General features: G+C 44.0%; 1 protein-coding gene across 12 annotated transcripts in view; it reads left to right on the top strand.

Annotated features, from left to right (window-relative positions):
* The window catches only part of MAGI1 (membrane associated guanylate kinase, WW and PDZ domain containing 1), a 571,591-nt gene that overhangs the window by 456,210 nt on the left and 90,689 nt on the right, over positions 1–24,692 (top strand). For all 12 annotated transcript variants that reach the window (XM_079794597.1, XM_079794593.1, XM_079794600.1 and 9 more), the window contains exons 3-6: positions 714–833; positions 14,526–14,729; positions 18,791–18,992; positions 23,320–23,402. In XM_079794597.1, coding sequence (XP_079650723.1) covers positions 714–833; positions 14,526–14,729; positions 18,791–18,992; positions 23,320–23,402 — 609 coding nt within the window. The remainder of the gene's footprint in view (positions 1–713; positions 834–14,525; positions 14,730–18,790; positions 18,993–23,319; positions 23,403–24,692) is intronic.

Raw genomic sequence — 24,692 nt, 5'->3', positions numbered from 1 at the left:
TACTTCCTAAGAGGCATTGGTCTATTTGTTAGTTATTGTGAGAATAACCAGCTCAAGTCAGGGGGAGACTTTTTTAGCAAAATGCAGTGTCCTTTCTCTCTAGTCAGAACTCTGGATGGCCTCTTTTTACCCAACATATTAATTACATGGAGAGCAGCCGCATTATTCTGTCCCTGGGAGATAGCCAAGTGCAGACCCTGGGCAATCGTATGTCCCCAGAGTTGTGTTTATGTGGTGGGTGTCATTTCCTGCAAAGGGCTCATTACACTGAAACTTGCCGGATGTACTAAGGAACACAAGAATCTCAAGGCCTGTGATAAAAATATAAACCTCTGAGGCTTTGCACTTAAGGTGGACAACGTGTTAGTATTGACCCGAATCCTCAAAGCTGCTGATTATGACTGCTTTCTGTATAAAACCCAGTTCCCCTTCTTCATGCAGTGCATTTTTCAAAGGATAAGACTCTCCCCGGGCTACCTGGCTGTGCTGGTTTCTCTCCTGCTCCTGTTTGCGAGTCCCAGGCAGGTGGGTGGAGGTGGGGCCGCTCTCTGTTAGAAAGACGTTGTCTTCGCCTGGTCCCTGTCTGGGCAGATCAGCCTCGAAGTCTTAGGCACGCCGGCTGACTGAACAGGTTATTTTAATTACACCTGGATGTGGCGCTTCCTGTCCTCGTTGAGTGATGGTTTCTTGTGCCTTTGTCTTGTCTGCTGCAGGCACAACCCGCTCTCCCAGGGAAGGAGAAGTGCCCGGCGTGGACTACAGCTTCCTGACCGTGAAGGAGTTCTTGGACCTCGAGCAGAGCGGGACTCTCCTGGAGGTCGGCACCTATGAAGGTGAGCTGCTCCCGGCAGCGAGGACGCCTCTCTCCCGGCCCCGGGGACCCGGGCCATCGGGCAGAAGTGCTGTGTGGACTAGTGAGTCTACACAACCCCAGGAGGTTGCAGGTCACCCTCATATGAACAATAAAATACGTGGAATAGGCTTTGTGTAGCTCTTTAAAAGTAGTTTTTGTGGCATTTTCTTCTTCTACAAGTTTTCCGGTTTAATTTATTAATTTAAATATGTGTGTTTTGTTGATCAATATGGGCCTGTGTGGTATTGGAAGGAAGGGGAAGAAGACTCAATCAGTCACAAAATGGGGTCTTTAGGGAGTGTTGTTTTCATCTTGACGGAAAGGAATGGAATGTCATTTTTACTATTAATTAATTTTAATGTATTTTTCAAGTAGATAATACATTTACATGGTTCATAAAGAAAAATATTTAAAATATTTATTAACTAATCTCTTCCATATACCGATTTCCACCTGCCTAATTTTCATTTTTTTCCTTCCAATACTACAACTAATGTTATTAGTTTCTGATTACTGTTCTGAAATTTCTTTATGTAAATATGTGTGTGTGATACATGTGTGTGTTTTATGTGTGCGTTCTTATTTCTTCCCTGTTTTACACAACAGGTAGTTAATAATGCACACAATGCTATTTTATTCAACAGTGTGTCTTACAGTCTTTGCAGTTCAATAACAGAGCACTTCTTGTTTTCTTTTTTAAGTGGCTGTATACTCTTTTTGTGTGGGCATACCGTAACTATTTAACTAGCTCCCTTTGATAAATATTTTTAATATTTCAGAATACTATTGCATTGAATAGCGTGGAGATAAATCATTTCACACAAGTGGAATCATATCTGTAGGATGAGATACCACGAGTGAGATTGCAAGGTCAAAACCAAATGTGGGGGGAAATTAAACTTACATTTTCTGAAAGCAATATTACAGCTTGATGGCTCTTCTGAGTGTTACTGTTTGAGACAGGAGGATATAATACGCTATTAACTAGGTCAAATTATTAATTTGGTCAAATTATTATGGTATGTCTTTATGAACTCTGAACATTTGGATTTATTGGACAATTACTGGGGTGTTTTCAAGATTAGACTTAAAAACAAAGGGTCAGTACGAAGCTGACTTTTGTTAGGGACATTGTGGCTTTGCTGTGAGAGTAGTCTCTGTTCCAGGCTGTCCGTTAAGGGGTGGTCATGAGTCTGGGCGCTGATCCTGCCTTTTGTATTCTTTGTACCTGCTGCTCATTTCAAAATTGTGAGTATACACTGGACAGTGTAGTGTTTAGATGATAATCAAATTCCTGATGGTGAACTCAGGAATATTTCCTTTGAGTATTGCTAATGATCAATTGTCTTACTTTCCTGGTGGTTTGGGGCTGGGGGAGGAATCTCAGAAAGCCTGAAGCAAGAAGGGTTCATTAAGGACTCGGAGTGAGGCGAGGGCGGGAGAAGTACCGGAGTCTCTTCTACACGCTGTCTTCGAGACGTGAGTCGAGTTAGAAATTCAAGGCTGAGGACAGAGCAAATGTGACTCCGCCTTGGTTAGCAGCCAGTGAACAGTCCTTTTCTGCAATCAGTCACTAGGCCCTCCTGGGGAGCTAGAGTCCCCTAAAGTAAAAACTAGAAACATCCACTTGCATTTTTGGAGAGGTTAAGGGTGAGAGAGTGGTTGTGCAAAGCCAGAGAGTTGAGTTGAAAAGGAAAAGCATGTGGGTTGGACAACTGGTCTGGGAAGAAGGGAAAATAAACTCATTTTACTAAGGTGTTTCTGTTGCGGGTACACAGGTGGAATCACTGTGTTTTCCCATTTAATTTGACTGCTTGGCCGAAGTCGCTATTATCACCACGCTGTAGATGGGATGCTGAGGCCAGGTAGCCCCTAGGAACTTCTCCAAGGTTGAGCTTTGGAAGGTTGTAGAGCTGGTTCCAGATACTAGAGCCAGGAACCAAACCCAACTCGGTGTGACTTTCACACCCCACACTCTTTCCTGGAAACCTCCAAAGGAATATCCTAGATAGAACTACAAAATTGTTAGCACAACCTGCTGGTATGTGGCAACAGAGAAAGTTTTTTTCAAAGAATACCTAATCACCTCACATGACCCGGTCTTTCTGTGAATGTTGCTTAGCTGTTTTGGAGTTGAAATTTTCTTATGCCCAAGATTAATCCGTTCCATTTTGAAGGCATTTGACGGCAGTGTTCTTTAGTGTTTGACCTTTTGGCTGTGTAATTTCCTTACCACGTGAGATGGCTCATAATTTTGGGAACTGACTGGAGTCTATGATGTTGACTCTTATAAGCTGAAAGCACAGCGCAGTTTTTATTAAACGCCTGGTGGTGTGATAAGAATGGGGCTGGATAGATTTTTGAGAGCCTCCTCTGCTTTTGTGCCCCCTAGACCACCCCTTGTGGCACCTACTGTCTGCTGCACGTACAGGCGCGCAGGCTGCGCTGTGGCTCTGCTGGGTTTGAATCTCAGCCCCTCTGTGGTTGAGCCCTGCGCCCTCCTGTGAGTTGCCTAATGCTCACGTCTCCATCTCTCTTTGGGAAAATGAGGGTAATAACCATGCCTCCTCATAGGTAGGATGAAATGAGATACTAATTGGAAAGGCTGAGCGTGGTGTCTGACACATGTAAGTTCTCCATCAGCATTGGCTCGGATTCTGTTTGTTTACACACATGACTGGTCCTCAATGGCCACCTCAGTGAACTAGTAGATTTGCTGGTAAAACCGCTTTGCTTCCTTCCCAGGTGCTCACCATTGCTTTCCCTGCTCAAATTGTTTTTCTCGCAGCTTGTCCTGGTTCCAGAGAGGAAAACTGTACTGCAACAACACAAAACACTGAACCGTTTATGAGTAAAAGTGATAAATGTACATGATAGAATACTTCCTATGGTAAAGAACTTAAAAATGTTTAAGTCCAGGTTGCTTCCTTTCCTCCCTGTAGGTAATCACTGTTACAGATTCTAGTACACAGTTTCAGAGAACTCAAATAAATGACATATGCATGTGGATTCTTGTTCATTTCACTCTGTTCTTGCCCTTCACACTTAGGTATCTTAGAGATCTTTCCACATGACCCCATACCTTGCCACTCTATTCTTTATAAATGCTGCATGGTGTCCCAGTGTATGCATATATGTAATTTATTTAACCAGTTGCCCTGTAGTAGATGGACACTTAGGTGTTTTTGTACACAATATTATGGTGAGCATCCCTGCATAAATATCTCACTGCACTGTTTTGACTATGTCTATCACCTGAGTGTCTGGCAATCTAGTTTTAAAGAAGCCCTTTTATACACGTACAGTTTGTTTCAACCATTATCTATTGAGCATTTACTTTGGGTCACTGTCCCGAGCCCCAGGGTGTGATGTCCGGGTCAGAAGACCAAAGCAGCTCTATCTTCAAAGGTGCTTATGCTTTTCAGTTATTTATTACACACCCAGTGTGTACTGTGTGCTGGGTGCTCTTCAAAATGTGTTACGTTCACTAACTCGCTCAATTGCCCAACAATCCCATGAGGTAGTTATAATTTACCCCACTTTACAGAAGAATGTCAGGCTCAGAGATGCCAGTTATCATTTTTAGAATAATTTTTTTTATTTTTCCATTACAGTTAACATACAATGGTATATTAGTTTCATGGGTACAACATAGTTATTAGCCATTTACATAACTTACACAGTGATCACCTGATAAATCCAGTACCCATCTGACACCATAAATAACTAGTACAATATCATTGACTGTATTTCCTATGCTGCAGTCTACATACCCATGACTATTTTATAACCACCAATTTGTACTTTTTAATCTCTTCACCTACTTCACCCAGCCCCTCTATCTTCCACCCACCCCCAGTCTATCAAACATCGAATGTCGGCTGCCCAGCTGCCCAGGGCCGGCCGAGGCTTGCACTGCCGGCAGTGGCAGCAGCAGAGGTGTGATGGGGGCGTTGCCTCCCCTAATCGAAGGGTCGCCTCCTGCCCCTGAGGGCTCCCGGACTGTGAGAGGGGGCAGGCCCGGCTGAGGGACCCACCTCCAGTGCATGAATTTTCATGCCCTGAGCCTCTAGTTGTAAATAATGCAGTGAACATAGGCGTGCATACATCTTTTCAAATTAATGCTTTGGGTTTCTTCAGATAAATACCTAAAAGTAGAATTGGTGGGTCTGTCTTTATCTCTTTTTATAGCCTTTGTTTTAAAGCCTGTTTTTTCTGATATAAGTATTGCCCCCTAGCTTTTTTGTTTGTTTACATTTTCATGAAATATCTTTTTCCATCCCTTTACTTTCAGACTGTGTGTCTTTGAATCTGAAGTGAGTCTCTTATAGGCAGCATATGTAAAGATCTTGTTTTCTTATCCGTTCAGACACCTGTCTTCAGATTGGAGCATTTGATCAATTTACATTTAAAGGCATTGTTGATAGCTATGTCGCTTTTGACATTTTATTATCTGTTTTTTGTATCTTCTTTCCTTCTTCTTAAAGAAGACCCTTTAACATTTCCTATAATACTGGTTGGTGGTGACGAACTCCTTTAGCCTTTTCTTGTTGGAAAGCTCTTTATCTCTCCCTCAATTCTAAATGAGAGCTTTGCTGTGTGGAGTAATGTATTTCATGCCATTCCCTTCTGTCCTGCTAAGTTTCTGTTGAGAAATCAGCTGACAGTTTTATGATAGCTCCTTTTTAGGTAAATAACTGCTTTTGAAGTTTTTCTCTGTCTTTAACCTTTGGCATTTTAATTATGAAGTGCCTTGGTATGGGCCTCTTTGGATTCATCTTGTTTGGGACTCTGCACTTCTTGGGCTTATATGTCTATTTCATTTGTCAGGTTAAGGAAGTTTTCCGTCATTATTCCTTCACATGGGTGTTCAATTCCTTGCTCTCTCTTCTGGTACCCAGTGTTGAGAATGTTGATATGGTTGATGTTGTCCCAGAGGCCCCTTACACTGTTCTCCTTGGCAGCGGCGGGGGGGAGGGGGAGTTGTTTATTTTGTTGTTGTTTTTCTGTTCTGATTGAGTGTTTTCTGCTTCTTTATCTTCCAAATTGCTGATTCTAATCCTCTGCTATATCTACTCTGGTGTTGATTTCCTTTAATGTATTCTTCATTTCAGTTATTGTACTCTTCATTTCTGACCAGTTATTTTTATGTTTTCTATCTTCATATTTATGTTGCGTATCTCTTTATTGAAGTTCTCACTCTCTAAGTTCTTCTACTTTTCCCCTAAGAGCATTGAGCATCCTTATAAGCAGTGTTTTGAACTCTGCATCTGGTAGACTGCTTGTCTCCATTTTGTTTTGTTCTTTTTTTTCTTTTAAGTTTGTTCTCTTCTTTCATTTGGAACATGTTTCTTTGTCTCCTCATTTTGGCTGCCTCCGTGAGTTTGTTTCTATGTATTAGGTAGGGCTGCTATGTCTCTCAGTCTTGGTAGAGTGGCCTTATGTAGTTGGTGCCCTGTGGGGTCCAGTAGGGCAGTCTCCCTGGTCACCTGGGCCTGGCACTCCAGGAGTGTCCCTTGTGTGGGTTGCATGTGCCCTCCTGTTGCTCTATCCACTGATCCGGCCCGGCTAGGGCTCCCCATATATTTCAGGCACCTTTCTAGCTGCTGCCCCATTGCTGGAGCCCAGAGCTAGTAAGTCCACCAACTAGTAAGTCTGTGTGCAGGCCCATTAAGAGGAATGCCTGGGAGTCCCGCAGCCTTCTGTGTCAGCCACAATTTCCCCTGGATTTCACAGCAGGGAGTTATGGTGAATTCCCTTCCTGGCACTTTATCTCGCATTTTATCTGGAAACCCTAGTTGTTAGTATTGGACAACATTGGTGATGGTAATGAGTCCTTAAATACAGAGGTACTTATGTGATTGAAAAGCTGGACTTGGTGAAGTACTGGTTATCATAATAAGGAGGGAAAGAAGCAGGTGATGATAACCCTCCTAGCATGACTTCTCGTTTCTTTCTTACATACCTGAATATGCTGCTACCATTTGCTGAAATCAGAAACACTGAAGAAGGCCAAGTGTGGTGAGGCGGGGCTCCTGGATGAAACTGTCCAGCGCTCCCCCCGCCCCCAACTATAGTGCCGGCACTTACATAGACCCCAAAAGAGTCAAGGCCCTTCCCAACTATCACCCCTCACAAGGCATAGAGCTCAAAATGGATCTCCGCTTTGCAATTGGGACCAATTTCTCTTTCTGTCACTAGACAGAATCAACATCGAGCAAGGCAAAGAGGACGAGGGTAACTGTGTCTGTTCCTTTGGTCCGACTTCCTTGTTACGCACTGAGCTCATTTATGGGATATGGTGGTTGGGATAAATCAGTTACACCATCTCCCTTTTGTCTTATTTCCTGTTTGTTTTTTCCCTGTTGCCATTTTTGCTCAGCAAGACAGGTTGCTGCTCAGCGCCCCGTGGCCTTCTCTGGGAGAAAGTTTACAAGGGGTGGACTGTTCCGCGGGGGAGGTTCCCAACACGCCTGTTGTACTAATGCCTCTGGGCAGCGGAGGCCGGCATACAGCGTGAGCAGCGCAGAGAGCTTCCCTCGGCGTGAAATGCGGTGCCAGGGCGACATTTCAAACTGGCGTTAAGGGGTGCGTGTTTCTGCATGTTAATTAGGAAGCAGGGTGTCAGCATTCAATAGTGTTATTGTTTTGCTTCCTAGAAGGTCTGCAAAAAAGCAGCTGCCATGGGCATACTTTGGGGGGACACAGAGATAAAAGCAGGGGCGAAGAGAGTTCTTGTTTGCCATTGAGGAAAATGAGGCGGCGGGAGCCCTGCTCTTGGCAGGCCTCGGCAGCCTTCTGCCTCGACAGCTCTGTTGGCAAACTCTGCCATGAATGTTCTCTGTTGGTGATGAAAGGAACCGAAGGGCTTCTGTGTTGCTGTTGGCTGCTCCTCTGCATCGGAGGCCGGGAGGCCGGGAGGCCGGGAGGCCGGGGGCCAGGGACATTCGCTCGCTTCCTGCTCAGAGAGCCCCCGGACTTGTGGAGTTGAGAGCAGAGACGCTGGAGAAGCACAGATCTGTGTGTAACTGCCAGTCATCGCTCATGCATTGTGTGACTTTCAGCTTCTTTTTAGGGAAATGGGCATATGAACGCCTTTTCCTGTAGGATTGCTAATAAAGATGGCAGTAAGTGACCATATGGCTAGTGACATGTGGTAGGTGCACAGCAAATGCAGCTTTGGTTAATGTCCTTTGAATATGTATTTGGGCCACAATACCCTCTTCTACCGTGTAAAGCTTTCATCTGCCTACAACATCAGGCACGTTTAAGAATACGGAGTTTATCACATGCTAACCCTGAGCCAAGCACATCGCTGAGTACTTTCACAGAAAACGTATTAGATGGGCGCTATTCCTATCTCTAGTTTACACCATGGGAACGGAGGCCGGAACGAGGGAGGCCTTACCTGCTCAGGGTCACAAAACGAGTAATTGCTGTTGCCCTCTTTTGTCTTTTATTTCAAGCCAAAGGACTCTGGCAAGAGCAAACATCTAATTATAGGATGTTGGCTATTGTCCCGTGCACATAGGTCATAGTCCTGTAGGGCGGAGCGGGTAGGACAAGGAAGAGTGAAAAGAAAGTGATGGGATTTTGTGAATGATGCCAGTAAGTGCTGAGCGAGCGAGTGGCGAGGTGAAGCGGCTCTGAGGTGATGCACATGGAGTTGGACTGGAAAGCAGCTGCCCTGAGTCACGCTAGTAAGAACCAGATCCGCAGCATAGTGATGCACGCTGCAACCCATGGGCGCTGTCCCAAGGCCAGTAACTCAGCTGCAAGGAACTCCCAAGTGACAGGCCGCGCCTGGCACCATGGTGGGTGTGGGGATGCTGTGGCGCCTAAGAACAGATGCGGTCCCTGCCTTCACGGACTTCAAGTCTAGCGGTGAGGACCGGTACTGATTAATTAAGCAGCTGGATAAATACAGCAAAGGGCGTTGGGAAGGACAGGTACGGGGTTCCCGAGAACATGTAAGAGCCTGGGAGGGAGGCTTTGGTGCAGTGTGTGGGGTCAGATGCTGTCCCTGAGGATGAGTGGGTGATGGCGGCACAGGAAGCAGAGGGGAGGGTGCTAACCAGAGAGGAGCAGGTGCACAGCCGGGAGAAGCGGCGGGCACAGCTTGCACGTGAGGCTGAAGGAAAACTAGTGGGACTGGAGCCGAAAGAGCAGCAAAGAGCAACCTCGAACGGTCCCTGTGGAGCCAGCAAGGCCAGGCGTGCGTGGCCTGGGGCCAGGGCCAAAAAGGAGTTCCATCAGTGTCTGTGTCTTTATGTTCTGTGTGTGGAGCCATGCTTTACACATCAAAAGCATAGTTTTTGCCTCCCCCTCCCCCAAAACAGTGTTTTGCCCCCTTGGGGCTGACGCTGCCCCGTGGAAAATGTCTGCTCCAGGTTCCCAGCTACAGGCGGTCACTACCATGCTGTTCTACTTGGCCTGTAGGAAGAAGGGAGACAAGTCTCCCCCTCCCCCACCCCACACAACATTTTAAAAGGATCAGGGGACCAGGGGCCCTAGAGCTGTGGACCCTGGCCCAGCCAGGCTGATGCCAAGAAAGGCATTTCTACTGCTTTGGGTCTGGCTGGTCTTCATCTACAAAAGAGGAATAAATCCCCAGTGCCGAGCGCCTGGCATTAAACGCTTCTCCGTGAGGAAATACATGAGTGAATACTAAATTTGTGCAAAGTGAGAGGCAGTATAGATTTGATTCATCCTCGCTTAAAACTCAGGGAGCGGTTCTCCTTAAATATTTTATCAAGCTCTAAAAAATATTTGCAGCCCCCATGAATTTTTAAACGCATGTCAGAAGGAAATGTTTTCTTTGGCTTGGTGGTGGCCAGAGACTGCCTGTTAATTAAGGCGGCAGAGGCTCCCCGCTGCAAAGGGCCTGCCCCCCTCCAGCCGCCATCCCTGTAGAGTTTTATTGTAGAGCCAGTTCTGAAAATAGCTACAGAGACGCACACATTCCCGCTTGGGAGGGCGCCCGGCCACCTCAGGAAGTGTGTGTTGGCTAAGGTGGAGGCTGGGGGGAGCTGTCTCCCGTCCCCTAGACACTGTGCAGCCTGCCAAGTGATGACCCAAATTAATTTTTTAATCACTTATAATTCTTCCCATGATTTTTATTTAATACCATTAAGTGATCCATATATTCTTCCCAGGGAGTCCCTGGTGCGTGCTGTGGGGTTTGTCTCTGTGCCACGGCTCGGCCGGGCTGGTTATTTATGACCAGAGTGCGAACTATTGACAAGGTGGAGAGTTGGCTGGGAGGGAGGGGATGCGCGCTCACGGGGGAGGGAGGAGTGAGGCAGGGGAGGGAGAGTGGGAAGGGGGTGGCTGAGGCCCTGGTTCGGCCAGTTATTGGCAAATGGGGGAGATCATGATATGAAACATTCCGTTTTTAAATGTTGGTCACTAACTCAAATTGGGTTTTTTTGTTGTTTTTTTTGTTTGTTTTTAAATATATTTTATTGATTTTTTACAGAGAGGAAGAGAGAGGGATAGAGAGTTAGAAACATCGATGAGAGAGAAACATCGATCAGCTGCCTCTTGCACACCCCCTACTGGGGATGTGCCCGCAACCAAGGTACATGCCCTTGACCGGAATCGAACCTGGGACCCTTGAGTCTGCAGGCCGACGCTCTATCCACTGAGCCAAACCGGTTTCGGCTCAAATTGTTTTTTTAAATATGTGAAAAAAATATCTGGAAAGGAAAGTTGGACCTCTGCCATGAGAAAACCACTAGGTAGAGCTTTTCTGTAAAGGTCGCAGCCCTGTGGACAGTGAGGGCTGCCGGAGCGATCGGAGGAATGACACCTCTGCTTGCCACACCTTCTAGCTCATGGGCACCTTCGGGAAAGTCATTTGAGCTTCCTGAGAGTCCTGGGAGGCCGTAGGGCCGGTGCTGGGTCAGAGAGAAGCTTCCCTATCACAGAGGATGTATTAGATTGAGTATCAAAACTTGCCCGAGGTTATCTGGTCCTTGGCAGGCTCGCTTGCTTATTCCTTTGTATCAAGGAATAACACCCGGTTGCCAGTGACAAGCACTTGAGACACACTGTGTCATTAATCCTCCCAACAAGGTGTGACCAGCCTCAGTTTAAAGATTAGAAACGTGCACTTTGGACATTAATAAGCATGTATCAGGCCTCACTCTAGCGGTTTGGCATGGGCAAAGGCATCCAATGGACCACCTCATCTTACCCTCATAGCAGGTGTGCTAGGTGGAAACTAGATACTCTGAGGATCCGGTTTTACGGAAGAGGACAAGACTTTTTACAGGATGGTGAAATAACTTGCCCAGGGTCGCAAGCCAGTGGAGAAGCTGGGACTTGAACCAGGGGCTGCCTCTTCTAATTCTTTAACACCGTCGTGTGCTGAGCCCCGCGAATGCCCAGCCATTAGATCAACCCAAATGGCATTGCTGGTAATTGACAGTTTGTCTTCTACAACAGCACTTGCATGTGGTTCCACCTAATGAGATGCACCTTCCTGTCTCCAATCATCGTAAACTAGTTTCCAGAAACAGGAAACAACTATGGACGAGTGGATTCGGGGGGGGGGGGGGGTGCTTTTTGTTGTGTTTTAGAAATCTGCTCATCATTTATTAACTTAAGAACCTAGACTTGAAAACTGAGGAAAATCCACATTTGTCAACTTTAGGTACAACTTTTACTTTCTAAACATTTATTTCTGTCATGAACAAGATTTCTAAGTTTTTACTGATTCTTAAATAACGGTGGTTTTACGAATATTACTTCGGTCTAATAGCCCTGAAAAAGTGATATGATTGTAAAAATATATTCCACGCCTTTCGGTGGAAGAATTACATACACATTGCCTTAGTTTAACCTGTAAGTCGGAAATACACATGATGATGTTTTGATGTGATTGGAAGGAATTGGAATTAAATTCAATAAAAGCTCTACTTTTTGTTCACTGTAAAAAATATTTGTAAAAAGTTAGCTTTCTTCCTTAAACCGTTCTGATAGATAGTCTTCGGTTAGTGGGAAAGTCAGCCCGTAGCTGTGGGACGGTGCAAGCTGAGTGGGGGCCCTTGTGTGTGCTCCTTCCTCACATACCGGGCAGCCCCTGAAACACACACACACGGGGCCTTTCCTCCCACTGGTTCTGCTGGTCCCTGTGCCTTTAAGTTGGAACCTGGAAGGACTTTGGGAAGAGACGGAAACGTCTGTCACCTTCTGTGAAAGGCCACAGAATGTGTGTCTGTGGCCTCCGCCTATGGCCTCACGTTCAAGCCTGGTGAGTTCCCCCGATGACCGCTTGCATCCTCTCAAAGAGAGTGGGTGTGTATATGCATAAATTTGGTGACTCAGAAACTATTTTAAATAGATAATACTCATTGAAAAAGTTTTAATTATAAAGATCAAGCTTAAAGGAAACAAATTCCTCATCACTTGTGTCTCATGCACAAGTTACTGCCTCCTTATCCTTTGTGCTTATATAATAAAATGTATGTTTAAAAAAAATTTTTTATGTAATTGTGATCTGAGGTTAGACAGTAGGATGAGACCCTTGGAAAGAAATGGCGTTTCTTGTGATTTACAGGTTTTTTTGCTAAGCCAGAACAGCAAGCCTGGCTTAGGACGCGTCTTAAAGGGCTCAGTACACCTGGCCCTCCCGGCTTCCACTGAAGCCCAGAGATGGGGACTGGATCAGGGGCTTCTTAATGTTGATGTTTTTTATCATCCACTCACGGAATAGTATTGGTTATAAGCTGTATTTTTCCAACTTTGACCATTTATGAATCACCTTCATGATTTTGTTCGTATCTGAAGATAATGTCTCTTTACAGGTTTTTTTTAAAGCATACTTTTTAACTTAAATTTTCAAAAGGAAACTCCTCACTACTATTGCTGTGCTTTATTTAGTTGATTAATTTCTTATTCTATACTAGAGGCCTGGTGCACAAAATTCATGCACCGGTGGGTGGGGGGGATTCCTCAGTCCGGGAGCCCTCAGGGGATGTCCGAATGACAGCTTAGGCCTGCTCCCCCCAGGCCTAAGAGAGGCTCCCGCCACCATCGCTGCACTCGCCAGCCGTGAGCCCGGCTTCTGGCTGAGCGGCACTCCCCCTGTGGGAGCACACTGACCACCAGGGGGCAGCTCCTGTGTTGAGCGTCTGCCTCCTGGTGGTCAATGCACATTATAGCAACCAGTCATTCTGCTGTTCGGTCAATTTGCATATTAGCCTTTTATTATATAGGATAGTTGCCTTTTTAAACTGTAAGCTAAAAAAGTCAATTTAAAAAATATTTTTGATTAATTTTTTATTTGTTATTTTTTTATCACCATTTATCCTCTCTATGCCCTCTTCCTCCTCCACCCCACACCCCCCACAATCACCACACTGTTGTCCCTGTCCATAATTTTAAAAGTAACCTTTAGGCCTTAGCTGGTTTGGCTCAGTAGATAGAGCATTGGCCCAAGGACTGAAGGTTCCCAGGTTTGATTCTGGTCAAGGCCATGTACCTCGGTTGCAGGGTCAATACCCAGCCCTGGTCAGGGTGCGTGTGGGAGGCAACCAATCAGTGTTTCTCTCTCTGTGTGTCTCTCCCCCTCCCTTCCACTCTCTCTAAAAATCAGTGGAAAAAAATGTCAAGTGAGGATTAACAACAATAACAAAAAAAGTAAGCTTTGTATTACTACCATAATTTACTAATTTGATTTTTTCTAGTGCACATTAAAAATGTACACACTCGCCGAAACCGGTTTGGCTCAGTGGATAGAGCGTTGGCCTGCGGACTCAAGGGTCCCGGGTTCGATTCCGGTCAAGGGCATGTGCCTTGGTTGCGGGCACATCCCCGGTGGGGGGTGTGCAGGAGGCAGCTGATCTATGTTTCTCTCTCATCGATGTTTCTGACTCTCTATCCCTCTCTCTTCCTCTCTGTAAAAAATCAATAAAATATATTTTTTTAAAAATGTACACACTTATTCAAATTAAAAAGTCCATCCATGTACCCCCCCAGGAACACATTCTGGTTGGATCTTAACCAGACTTTGGGGAAAAGTAGCTGAGAAAAGATGGGTAATTAACTAAAAGAATGACTCATATGGGTTTCCACCGTTGACACAGTTTCTGCTAAAACTTGGCAAGGTTGTTCCACGGAGGATGACCCTGAGAGCTAAGCTGCCACTCAGTTAAAGAGGCGCCACGTGGTGGTCACTGCCCTGCCTTTTAAAACCCGCCCTCGTGAGGAGCCCCTTCTGAAGGGAAGGTGACCTCCGCTTGGTCGGCCGTGAGGGTGCAGCCAGTAATGAATGTTTTATGTTCTGTGAGGCTCGCTCTCAATTGGATTCAGCATTCTGCTAGTGCATATATGTAAACGGGTGACCAATTGAAATTCCGATGTAATGAGGGTGAAGTGTTGCTATTCAGCACAGCCGCCTTTGTTTTGAGTCTAGTAAGTTCTTTGCACCAAAACAATGCAGCTTTCCTTCCAGCTTCTAAAATGCCTCGCTGGGTACCAACGACATCTTTTCCAACCCATTTCAGAAGCCAAATACAGTCTGTTCTGGGTTTTGTTGTGTTGTTGTTTTTTTCCAGCTTAAATACATTTTCAAAAATGTGCTGAAACAGTTGGATGTGAAGTCTTGAAAAGAACAACAACAAAGTATTCTTTCTGAAACATGCAAATGTGTCTCTCCATCACCTAGGAAACTATTATGGGACACCCAAACCTCCTAGCCAGCCGGTCAGTGGGAAAGTGATCACGACGGATGCCTTGCAAAGCCTTCACTCCGGCTCCAAGCAGGCGACCCCCAAGCGAACCAAGTCCTACAATGACATGCAAAATGCTGGCCTAGTGCATGCGGAGCTGGAGGAGGATGACGGTCCTGAAATGAACAGCAGCTTCACAGGTAAAGCCCGGGTGGTGGGCCCTGTCCCCAGACTTGGGGGAAGCGGGTGGTGGGAGGCTTTTTGCAAAGAACTGGAAGGTCTGTTCTCAAGAGGAATTAGGAAGGGTCACCAGGATTCACACTGACGCCACAATGCTTGGGAGGGGTGTCTTTTCCCGTCTATTTATCATGTTGCTTTGCAAGACTGTTCTGACGTCACCCAAATATCTGAAAGGTGCTGGAGGGACAGGTTTGTAGAAGGGACAGGGACTCGAGAAAAGCCAGCGTTGTTTCTGCCTCTTCAATACTATGTCCAGAAGGCTATCTGCATATTGTCTATTAATTTTTTGGTGTGACACTGCTCCATTATTATGGCTGACAGCTGACAAAGGGAAATATGAGAATTTGTTTAACAGTTTAGTAACAAGTGATGCCCTTTGGAAGGCTCGTATCATTTGCATCATACCTTGGAGAGTAGAGCTAGAGTGGAACTATATCACATGTCTATTAACATGGGGATGTTTTGCCATATGCCCTATACGATGGGAAATAATAAATGCCCTGCTTACCTGTTGCATATGCGCTCTGTATCAGATGGCACACATTACTCATTGCATTACCTATTTGTATAGATTCAGGCTGCCAGCCCCCACACTTAGGAAGGGGTCTTCAAGGGCAGGCCTCTGGATATGGCTAGACTGTTGGTCTTGTACATTTCCAGGAAGCACCGTTCACAGAAACTATCATGGATGTTCCCTGGGTTGGTGCAGTGACCTAGAGCTGTCCAAAAATATTTCTTACTCTATGGGGGTTTAACCTTATATAGTAACTCAGAACGTAACCACTGCCGTCTATGACGCTGCGACTTTGAAGAATATCTTGTTTCTTCTATTTTTCCTCTACTTGAATATTTTCTTTTAATATTTTAGGGTTACAGTTCTTAAGGAGTTACCCTTTTGCAACACATGAATCTTCCTCTCTCGTAATGACCTATTCTGACTTCACCACATTTAGGCATTACTTGGTTAGACTTAATTCCAGGGAAGGGGAGATTCCTTAAACTGTATTTCCTTCCTTGTGCTACCAAGTGTAATGGAATATTTAGGGGAAAGTTTGTGTTATGTGAATGCTTTCTACAGCCTATATGGGCCTCTCTGAGGTTTTCTCATTTTTTTAAAGCTCAAAAACCTAAAATTCCTCAACATGGCAATTAAAAACATTTTTGATGACTTTCTTGTCTAACAGTAGCCCGATCCCTCTGCAAGAATCTTTGGAAAAAGCAGGAGGGGACCTGGTTTGCTATCCTAGCTTGGTTCTTAGTAGTTTCTCATTATGAACATAGTATCTACTTCTCACGATTGCAAAATAACCAGCTAGGATTAAATCATGTCTGTGTTCCCCCTTCCAGCTCTGAGAGTTTGATTCCATGAAAATTGCCATTTTCTCTATTAGAATGGGCTGGGCCAGTGGCTAACTTACAGCTGCAATAGCTAGGAGAAATTTGCCATCCTGTACATATTGAAATTAGGTGATTTCAACCAGTTAGAAATAAATATTTTATGGATTTATAGTTAGTAGCTCTCATTGAAATGAAAGCAGATTTAAAAAATATTTCTTTTGAAAATAGCTAATATTTTAATGTCTTCATCTTTCAACAAATAAGAAGAGCAAATCATGATATAACCCAAAACACAGACGTGGACACCGAAACAGAAGCCCTACGGCGTCACCTGCCGTGAAGCCGTCCTACCAAGCCTCTGGGTGGGCCCCAGGGAGCATGCGCCTTTATTTCTCCTTCATTTATTAAGTAGATTTCTTGGTAGAAAGCGCATGGGGTAGTTGACTCTAGGTCTTGATGCTCTTCCTCTTTCTAATACTAAAATCTCGGACTCTAGAAGCCATGCCTCAGAAAATCTGTCCCCATAAAATCTCCACTTGAAATCCTGGCATCAAAGGAAAACTTCTGGGCCCAGATCATCTTTGCTAAAGTCAATCTGATCATTAGTTTCTGCACAAAACAGTGGCACCTGATTGTCTTATTCGGATGCCTGTCTTAATGCCAAGAAAGCCGATAGGATGCACAGAGAACTGGTCTCAGTATGTACATTGATGGGACATCCTCAACACATATGTAAGGAATGTGTTGAATGAATGCCCCCTCACTTACCAAACTACAACTGTGACAGCTGGTAACCCGTCATACACTAACTCATGTAAATTCTTTCAAATAATTGACACTACCCCGTCTAGGATATGTGTAGCAAACCAGCTGTGTCAAAGCATCTTGCACTCTGAACCCCTTTAAGTAGCAACCCACCAGCCACTTTTAGAGTGGCAATAGCATAATGATTGCATGTTAACGGTCTCTCCTGGTGATTCTTCTGTACGTGTAAGTGGGAAAAGTGGACCTTCCAAAGGCATACCAGAAATGAATACAAGTTGGCTCCTAGCAAAGTAAGAGTGAATCTTTCCATCCTTGCCAAGTTTTGAATTTATTCTTTATGGGTTAGTAATTTCAAAATGTTTCTTCTCTCTTCGCCTAATTTCCTTTCTTCCTTCACATGTATAGTTGTTAAAGGGAATGTAGGGGATTGAGTTGTTAAGGAGGCCAAGGGCAGCCTTGATTTCAGGCATGAAAATCAGAGGCTCAGTCACGGGTATTGGGTGACTTTCTGTGTCTTTCATCTCTGCTTTCCTCTGTGTAGGCCTAAGTGTCAGGCAGGATTGGCAAGCTCTGTCAAGAGGGTCACCTGCACCTGCAGTATGTCTTCATACCTGCACCAGCTTAATGTCTTCAGCATCAGGGGTCCACCTCTTGATTGATAAGAGCAAAACTTTCATGCCTGATGTTCATTGGTTTGCCTTGGATCATATGCCTGATCCAATCACAAATACAAGAGAGAGAGGAGTGTGACTTGGGCCCACCGTGTGAGCAGCAGCAGATTTGAGGCAGTGCCCGGAGCCCTGGAATAAAGGAGATGGTTTTTAAAGGGAGGTCTAAGCGGTGGTAGCAGGTGAGGGGAGAGCTGCAGAGGGAGGAGAGACCACAGCCTCTCCGTGTGCAGAGGTTTTGGTGGCCGTGGCGGTGTCATAGGCTCATCCTCCCTCCAGCTTTTGGATTACCTTTGTTCTCACGTGTGTCATTGGGAGCTGCTGATCAGAGAAAGATTCGAATTACAGCCTTTCATTATTCCTCAGGCTGCGTTCAGTAAGTCAGAAATGTCTACAGTACAATCACTACGGGGAGAGAAAGTAACTCCGTCACTGATTGTATGTTTTCCAACCCCATAGAGATTGACATTGGCCTCTATAAAAATTCAACCAGAATGTCAGCATTGCATTTGTGGATACTTTGATGACATCACCTCGTGATGTTTCTGGTTAATAAGTCTCAAGTACTAGAGGCTTCTTTTTAAGACCCAAGTCAGATCCATCCACCTACATAATACTGTTCGGGGGGGAACTGTCTTGGTTTTCACAGGAACATTCTCCTCACTTTTGCAAAAGAGACTCAAATCTGAGTCACTGGTGTAACTCTCTGCATTGTAAACTTTTATATTCTTTCCAGCTTGATTGGTGAATCAGACCTTTGCCACTGTCTACCAAAAAATGCTTTAAATAATTTATGCAAAATGAACAAGAATGCCACTGTTTTCACCATGGACTTCTTTCTCACCTTCAGAAGCCTTCTGAGCCATGAAACCAGATGATTCCCCCAGACTGACAGTTCGGCTCATCTGTGTTTTGATGACCTTCTCTTCCTCTTTTCTTTTTTTATGGCCTTTGTAGTTTAAGAAACTTTAGGGTTTGAGTCATGATTTGTTTCTTCTTTGACACTTCCACGATTGTGAGCAATGTATCATTTGAGCATGTTTTTCTCTTCTTTATTTTTAGGTAAAATAAATGTGGTCTATCATTTTGATGTTTCTGCTTAAAGTTATCTAAATAAAACAGAATAGTCAATGGTCAGAAAGGAGGAGAGGATGAGGGCTTTGAGGTGCAGACAGTACTTGGTGCTGTGCCTCCGTTTGGGGTCTGATGGATGATTGTTTCCTCTGTCTCTCTCTCCCACGATTGCACAGCCGATTCTGCTGATCAAGAAGAGCACAGCCTCCAAGAAGCAACGCTCGCACCTGTGAATAGTAGCCTCATCGCTGCTCCCATCACGGACCCTTCTCAGAAGTTCCCTCAATACCTACCTCTTTCCACAGAGGATAATCTAGGTCCTCTACCTGAGAACTGGGAGATGGCCTACACCGAAAATGGAGAAGTCTATTTTATAGAGTAAAGTATACCGTTATTTCTTCCTGACTCTGTCCCTGTCTTTCACTCCCTTTCCTCCCTCTCTCTAGCAGCTACAGATGTAGAATAAATCTGAAAGGACTGATCACAGGCTGGAGGAATTCTTTATACAATTTAATAAGCTTTGCACAAAAAAAGCAATTAGCGTATCATCCTAGTCATTGAGCCTGAATAGTTTGAGGAAACATACGGTCAATAATTTCTTTAAAGAGTTAGACAACTAAATTATGGTGTATATTTAAATTATGGTCTAATATACTAAGAATATATTTAGCCATTAAAAATAGGTAACTCATTTGCTTATTTTCTCTTAGTTGGGTTGCAGTTTTTCGTTTGTTGAGTTTTAAGAGTTCTTTATGTATCCTGGATACAATGCCCTTATTATATTTGTGATTTCAAACGTTTTCTCCAAGTCAGGATTTTCTTTTTATTGTCTTAACTGTGTCTTGTGAAGAGCAGGAAGTTCTTGATTTTGATGAATTAAGAACTTACTAATTTCTAATTTATGAATTTTTTTTCCTGTGGCTTGTGCTTTTAGTGAACTAGTTAAGAAATTAGTAATTTGCTTAACTCGAAGTCATCAGGCAGTCACTTTCTGCTGTATTTCTTTGAGAAGTTTTATAGCAAATAAATTAACCTCAACCTCCACCTTACACCTCATACGAAAAATAACTCAAAATAGATCACTGTAGACTTAAGTGTAAAATGTAAAGCAATAAACTTAGGAAGAAAGCACTATAAAAAATATACAGATTTTTCCTAGATTGGGATCTAGGAATAGGCAAAGAATTCTTAGATTTGACATCATACACATGACCCCCTAAAAGGAACAAATGATAAATTCAGCTTCATCAAAATGGAAAACTTTGGCTTAAAAAGTTTATCTGAGAAGAGGATAAAGAGACAAACAATAGACTGGGAAAAATATTTGCAAACCCCACATCGGAAAATTGACAGGCATTTAGAATATATAAATAACCCTCAAAACTCAGCTGTATAAAAAAATAAAAGCCCTATTAGAAAATGAGTTAAATACACGGACGTACATCTCACCGAAGCGGGCGTACAGGTGGCAGGTAAGCACCTGAGGAAACATTCAACACCGTTAGCCGCTAGGGAAATGCACATTAAAGCCACGAAGGTATCATCACGCACCTATCAGGATGGCTAACATAAAAAACAGTATCAACACTACATGATGGCAAAGATGCAGAGAAACTAGATCATGCACGCATGGCCAGTGGCATGTAAAATTGTATGGCATTCTAGAAAACGGTCTGGCAGTTTCTAAAAAAACTAAACCTGCGACTATAACATCACCCAGAGAAGTGAACACCTACATTCACAGGAAAACCCGTACATGGATATTTAAGTAGATTTATTCCAAATAGCCCCAAACTGAAAACAACCCAGATGTCCTACACTGGTAAATTGTGACCCGTTCATGCCAGGGAATGCTATTCAGCAATAAAGAGAATCACTGATATGTGCAACGATCTCAGCGAGGATTATGCTGAATGAAAAATGCCAATGCCAAAAGCTTACATAATGTGTGGTCCCCTTTATATAACATTTTTTAATGACAAAACTATAGAATGGCGGGCAGATTAATGGTCTCCACGGTTTAAAAATGGCTCTTTTGTCGAGGAATTCGAAGGAAACCAGGTGTGGTATAACAGGCAGCAAGAGGATCTTGTGTTGGAGGAAATGTTTTCAGGGTCCTGAATGTGACATTGAACTACAGTTTTGCAAGATGTTACTGATAGAATTTTAGAGACAGGACAGGTGGTCAGAGATAAGGGGGGGGTCCATGGGAGAGGAATGCATAGGTGAGAGCTTGGAGCTACCAGAATGCTAATCTTGCTTTTACAGAAGCTAGAAAAGAGAAGGGGAAGGGGAAGGCATACATTCACAGAGAATGGAGAAATGTTAAAAGATAAGGCGGAGGAAGGTATACATTCACAGAGGATAGAGGAATATTGCAAAATCAGGGGGAGATAGAGAGGAGGGCACCAGGTGGACTTTGACCTTTGAAACTGATACTATGCAGGAGAATGACCAATTAGGAAAGCACAGGGGACATAAATTAAGGAAGAATCCAATTAGAAAGGGTCATGTGCAGACAAACAGCCATAGCATATATAAACTGGAGACAGACTCAGAACAAGATTTAGGTTTTTTTCCCATTTTAGAGAGAGAGAGAAAACAGGCTTTTCCCATTTGGGGACCCCTCCCCAGGGGGAGTTTGTATAGGCTTCCAATAAACTTCCACATTTTTATTTAAAACTAGAGGCCTGATGCATGAAATTCGTGCAAGGGTAGGACTTTGCAGCCCCAGCTGCCTTGCGGCCCCACCCCCCGCCCGCACCCACCTTGGCCTGGCGCTGCCCGCATCCGCTACCACAACCCTCGGTTCCCTGGTTCTGCAGAGCCCCCCAATTGATGCCCCACGGAGGGTGGCCTGGGCCTCCATCTGCAGGGCAATCGTGGGGCGATGGCAGGGCCTGCCCCCCTCCAATCGCATCGCATCTACCGTGGCTGGCCTGGCACCAGTGTGTGTCATAGTGTGGTCATCTGGAAGGATGTCCAGATGGTCGTTCTGCTGTTCGGTCGATTTGTATATTACGCTTTTATTATTATAGATCTTTTAGGCCAAATGAAATGAAATAGCAGCCTCCTGTGTGAATTCCACCATTCAGTATTTAAGTCTGGGATTTATTTCTTCGAACTTTGTAGGACAAGGACCCACAAGGAAGAGTCCACACCCCCAACTCCACGTATCATTACCATGGTGGTGTTTGAGTGAAGGCAGTATGGGATCTCTCTATGCTTTTCTTTTCTTTTTTTTTTTTAACTGCATGTGAATCTGAAATTTTATCACACAAAAATTTTTAAGGTTTTTTTTTAAACATCATGCATAGTCTCCCTTGCCAGCACTGAGCATTTTTACTGTCTTACTGTGTAGGGATAGTATAGACCATGATCTCTAACTTAGACTTCCTGGGTTCGATTCCCCGTTCTGCCAGGTATCAGCCGAGTGTCCTGGGGCAAATTTCTTCACCTCTTTGTTTTCAGTTTTCTTATCTGTAAAAGGAGGAGTGGTCATTTTAATACTAAGAATGCTCCTCTCATAGGGTTATTGTAGAATGAAAGAAATGGTAACATGTAATTGTAAAAGCACAGATCTGGTAGTTGTGAGTAGACAAACCAGTAGCATCAATAGTGATACTTGTTACTATCGTACCTTTCTTTCCTTTATCCCAGCTGAGGTGATGTGTTAGATATATTTTCACATTCTGTTCTTCACTGAAGGCATACTTATTTTCTAATATTTAATAAGATTTGAATCTAAGATAAAGACGGGTGTCAATTTTTAAAAACATATTTACAAACTACACTTCAGATTTCAAAAAAATTTAGGTTACCACCTAAACTTCCCCCCAAAATTATTTTTACTTTTTAATTTTCGTCTCTGGTTTGCAGCCTGAGCTCCTGGACTTGCGGCCCCTTTGCCCCTCTTGAGCCTCCACGCAGTGCCCAAGTATTGATCTGTGCGGGTCGGTTCTGCCAGTCATTCCGGGGATGTTTCTAACAGGATGAAGGGCACTGGCCTTGGAAATGTTCCTGCAGTTTCAGGCCTTCAGGGCCCCAGTTGGTGTCTGTTGAAACACTTCGTCTAGAGTTATACCCTCCAGAGGGCAGTTGGGCAGCGCGTTGACTTCTCCGAGTTTTTCGGGGCCCCGGTGTATTTATGTTAGGTGATTTGGGGTAGCCTTCAGCACGTCTGAATCACAACTTGGGACGCTGCCGTTAATGAAATGTATTAGCCGCCTTGAGCCACTTGCATGAATTGAGGTAGTTTGCCACAGTCATGAGAAGTCTTATGTAATGGTGTGAATGAAATAGCAGCCTCCTGTGTGAATCCCAGCGTTCACGATTTAAGTCATAGCAAATTTAAAATACATTGGGGTTTGCTCTTCAGCAAGTGTGAAGACTAAAATAAGTCTAGTCAGCCAGGGACAGTATAGACGAGGGGTGTCATTTGGAACTCATTTTTCAAAAATAAAACTGGGATTACTGTTTCAGCTCTCAATACTGGGATGACTATATCTTCCGTTGAGTAAAAAACCCACCAGAGTCTTTCCCTCGGCCACCTCCTAATTCCCGACGGGGCTCTCTGGTCTTCGTTTGTTGTTGCAAAGACTCTGTAGTTGAAGAGCAACTGTTCAAGAACGTAAAATTTTTTTGTCACTGAGCTCTTTGCTTTTCCTTTTTAAATCTATTTCTTGTTTTTGTTTCTGGATTTCAGCCATAACACAAAAACAACATCTTGGTTAGACCCTCGGTGCCTGAACAAGCAGCAGAAGCCTCTGGAAGAGTGTGAGGATGATGGTAAGGGGCGTGGCAGCTCTCCATTTAAATGAGTTCCTTGTTTGTTCAAATTTTAGAGGGTTGTAGCAAAGTCAGCCAGTTTTCACAGTGAGTTTTCAAAAGGGAATCCAGTTTCTAGCAAGTGCACCCAGGTCTCCAAAAGCAGAAGGGAAGTCAGTAGACTTGTTCAAAAGAATGATTTGTGTCCACATGAAGGCAGAGGCGCAGCTCTGCTCCCACAGGAAACAGAACTTGACACAGTCAGGCAGCATTCAAATGAAGATACAACCTCTGCCTCCAGGAGCTTGGAGAAAACTCTAGAAGAATAGAGCATTGCCTATTGAACCCTAATCTCATACTATAAAATTATTAGGGGGGGAAATCAGTAGCTTTTCTTAAACTGTCCATGTTTTATGACTATTATTTCCCCAGATTTTGGTGTCAGAAAAGCAGATCTTGCCTTGTTTGGGAATCTCTGTGTAATGCAGAATATATCCTAAATACCTAAAAAGTGTATTTTTCTAAGAAAGAGGCTGAGGTGTTACCCTAGCCCACTCTCCTCAATATCTCCACAAAGAATCAACTGGCTATAAAGGTTACTGTTTTAGAAAGTCTATTTCAAGGCTGTGGGATTTCTAGCTACTTTTCCAAAATGAAAAAAAGTTTAAGACAGAACAAATATGTTCCTTTTCAGTACACCAGAGTCTTTCCCAAGCTCTACCAAAATTACTTCTTGGCATGGACGAATTTAAAGGGAAAGGGTTTGCTTTGCTACTTATTATTCATTTCTGGCATTTGAATTTGTGTAGTTATTGAATTAGTATAATTATGTTACTATAAGATAGTGAACCTTTATTAATGTATGCTGTGAGGCAGAATTGTTACATATAATACGTGTATTTGAAAAGGTAAGCAGTGAAGTATAACCTATCAGACTAGCATTGTACTCCAGGACACTTCCACTGCACACGGGCTGCAGATGACATGGCATGAACGTAGACTTACATGTTCGTCTTTATCTGATTGGCTTCGAGTAGAAATACAGATCCTTTGGCTGAGAAGGCATGACTGAGATGCCCATTTTATTTGATGTTTAGTCCATTCCTGAGGAAGGAATGGAGCAGGTGTGGTCGCTGCAGTATTTCGCATGTGTAAGGGCTAACGGACTGTCCTGACTATTCACATGTTCAGTGTGACATGTAATACCGAGGTGACAGATTTTCAAAGATCAGGACATATACATTCAACCGTAAAATGTCATGGAACAAAATTTAAACTTTATTTGAAGCCTGACGATTCTGAAGCCACTTC

The sequence above is a fragment of the Cnephaeus nilssonii genome (genome assembly GCF_951640355.1).
Source record: "Cnephaeus nilssonii genome assembly, chromosome: 17".
NCBI lineage: Eukaryota > Metazoa > Chordata > Mammalia > Chiroptera > Vespertilionidae > Cnephaeus > Cnephaeus nilssonii.
The sequence above is the reverse complement of the archived record's forward strand: the minus strand, read 5'-3'. Positions and strand labels throughout refer to the sequence as shown.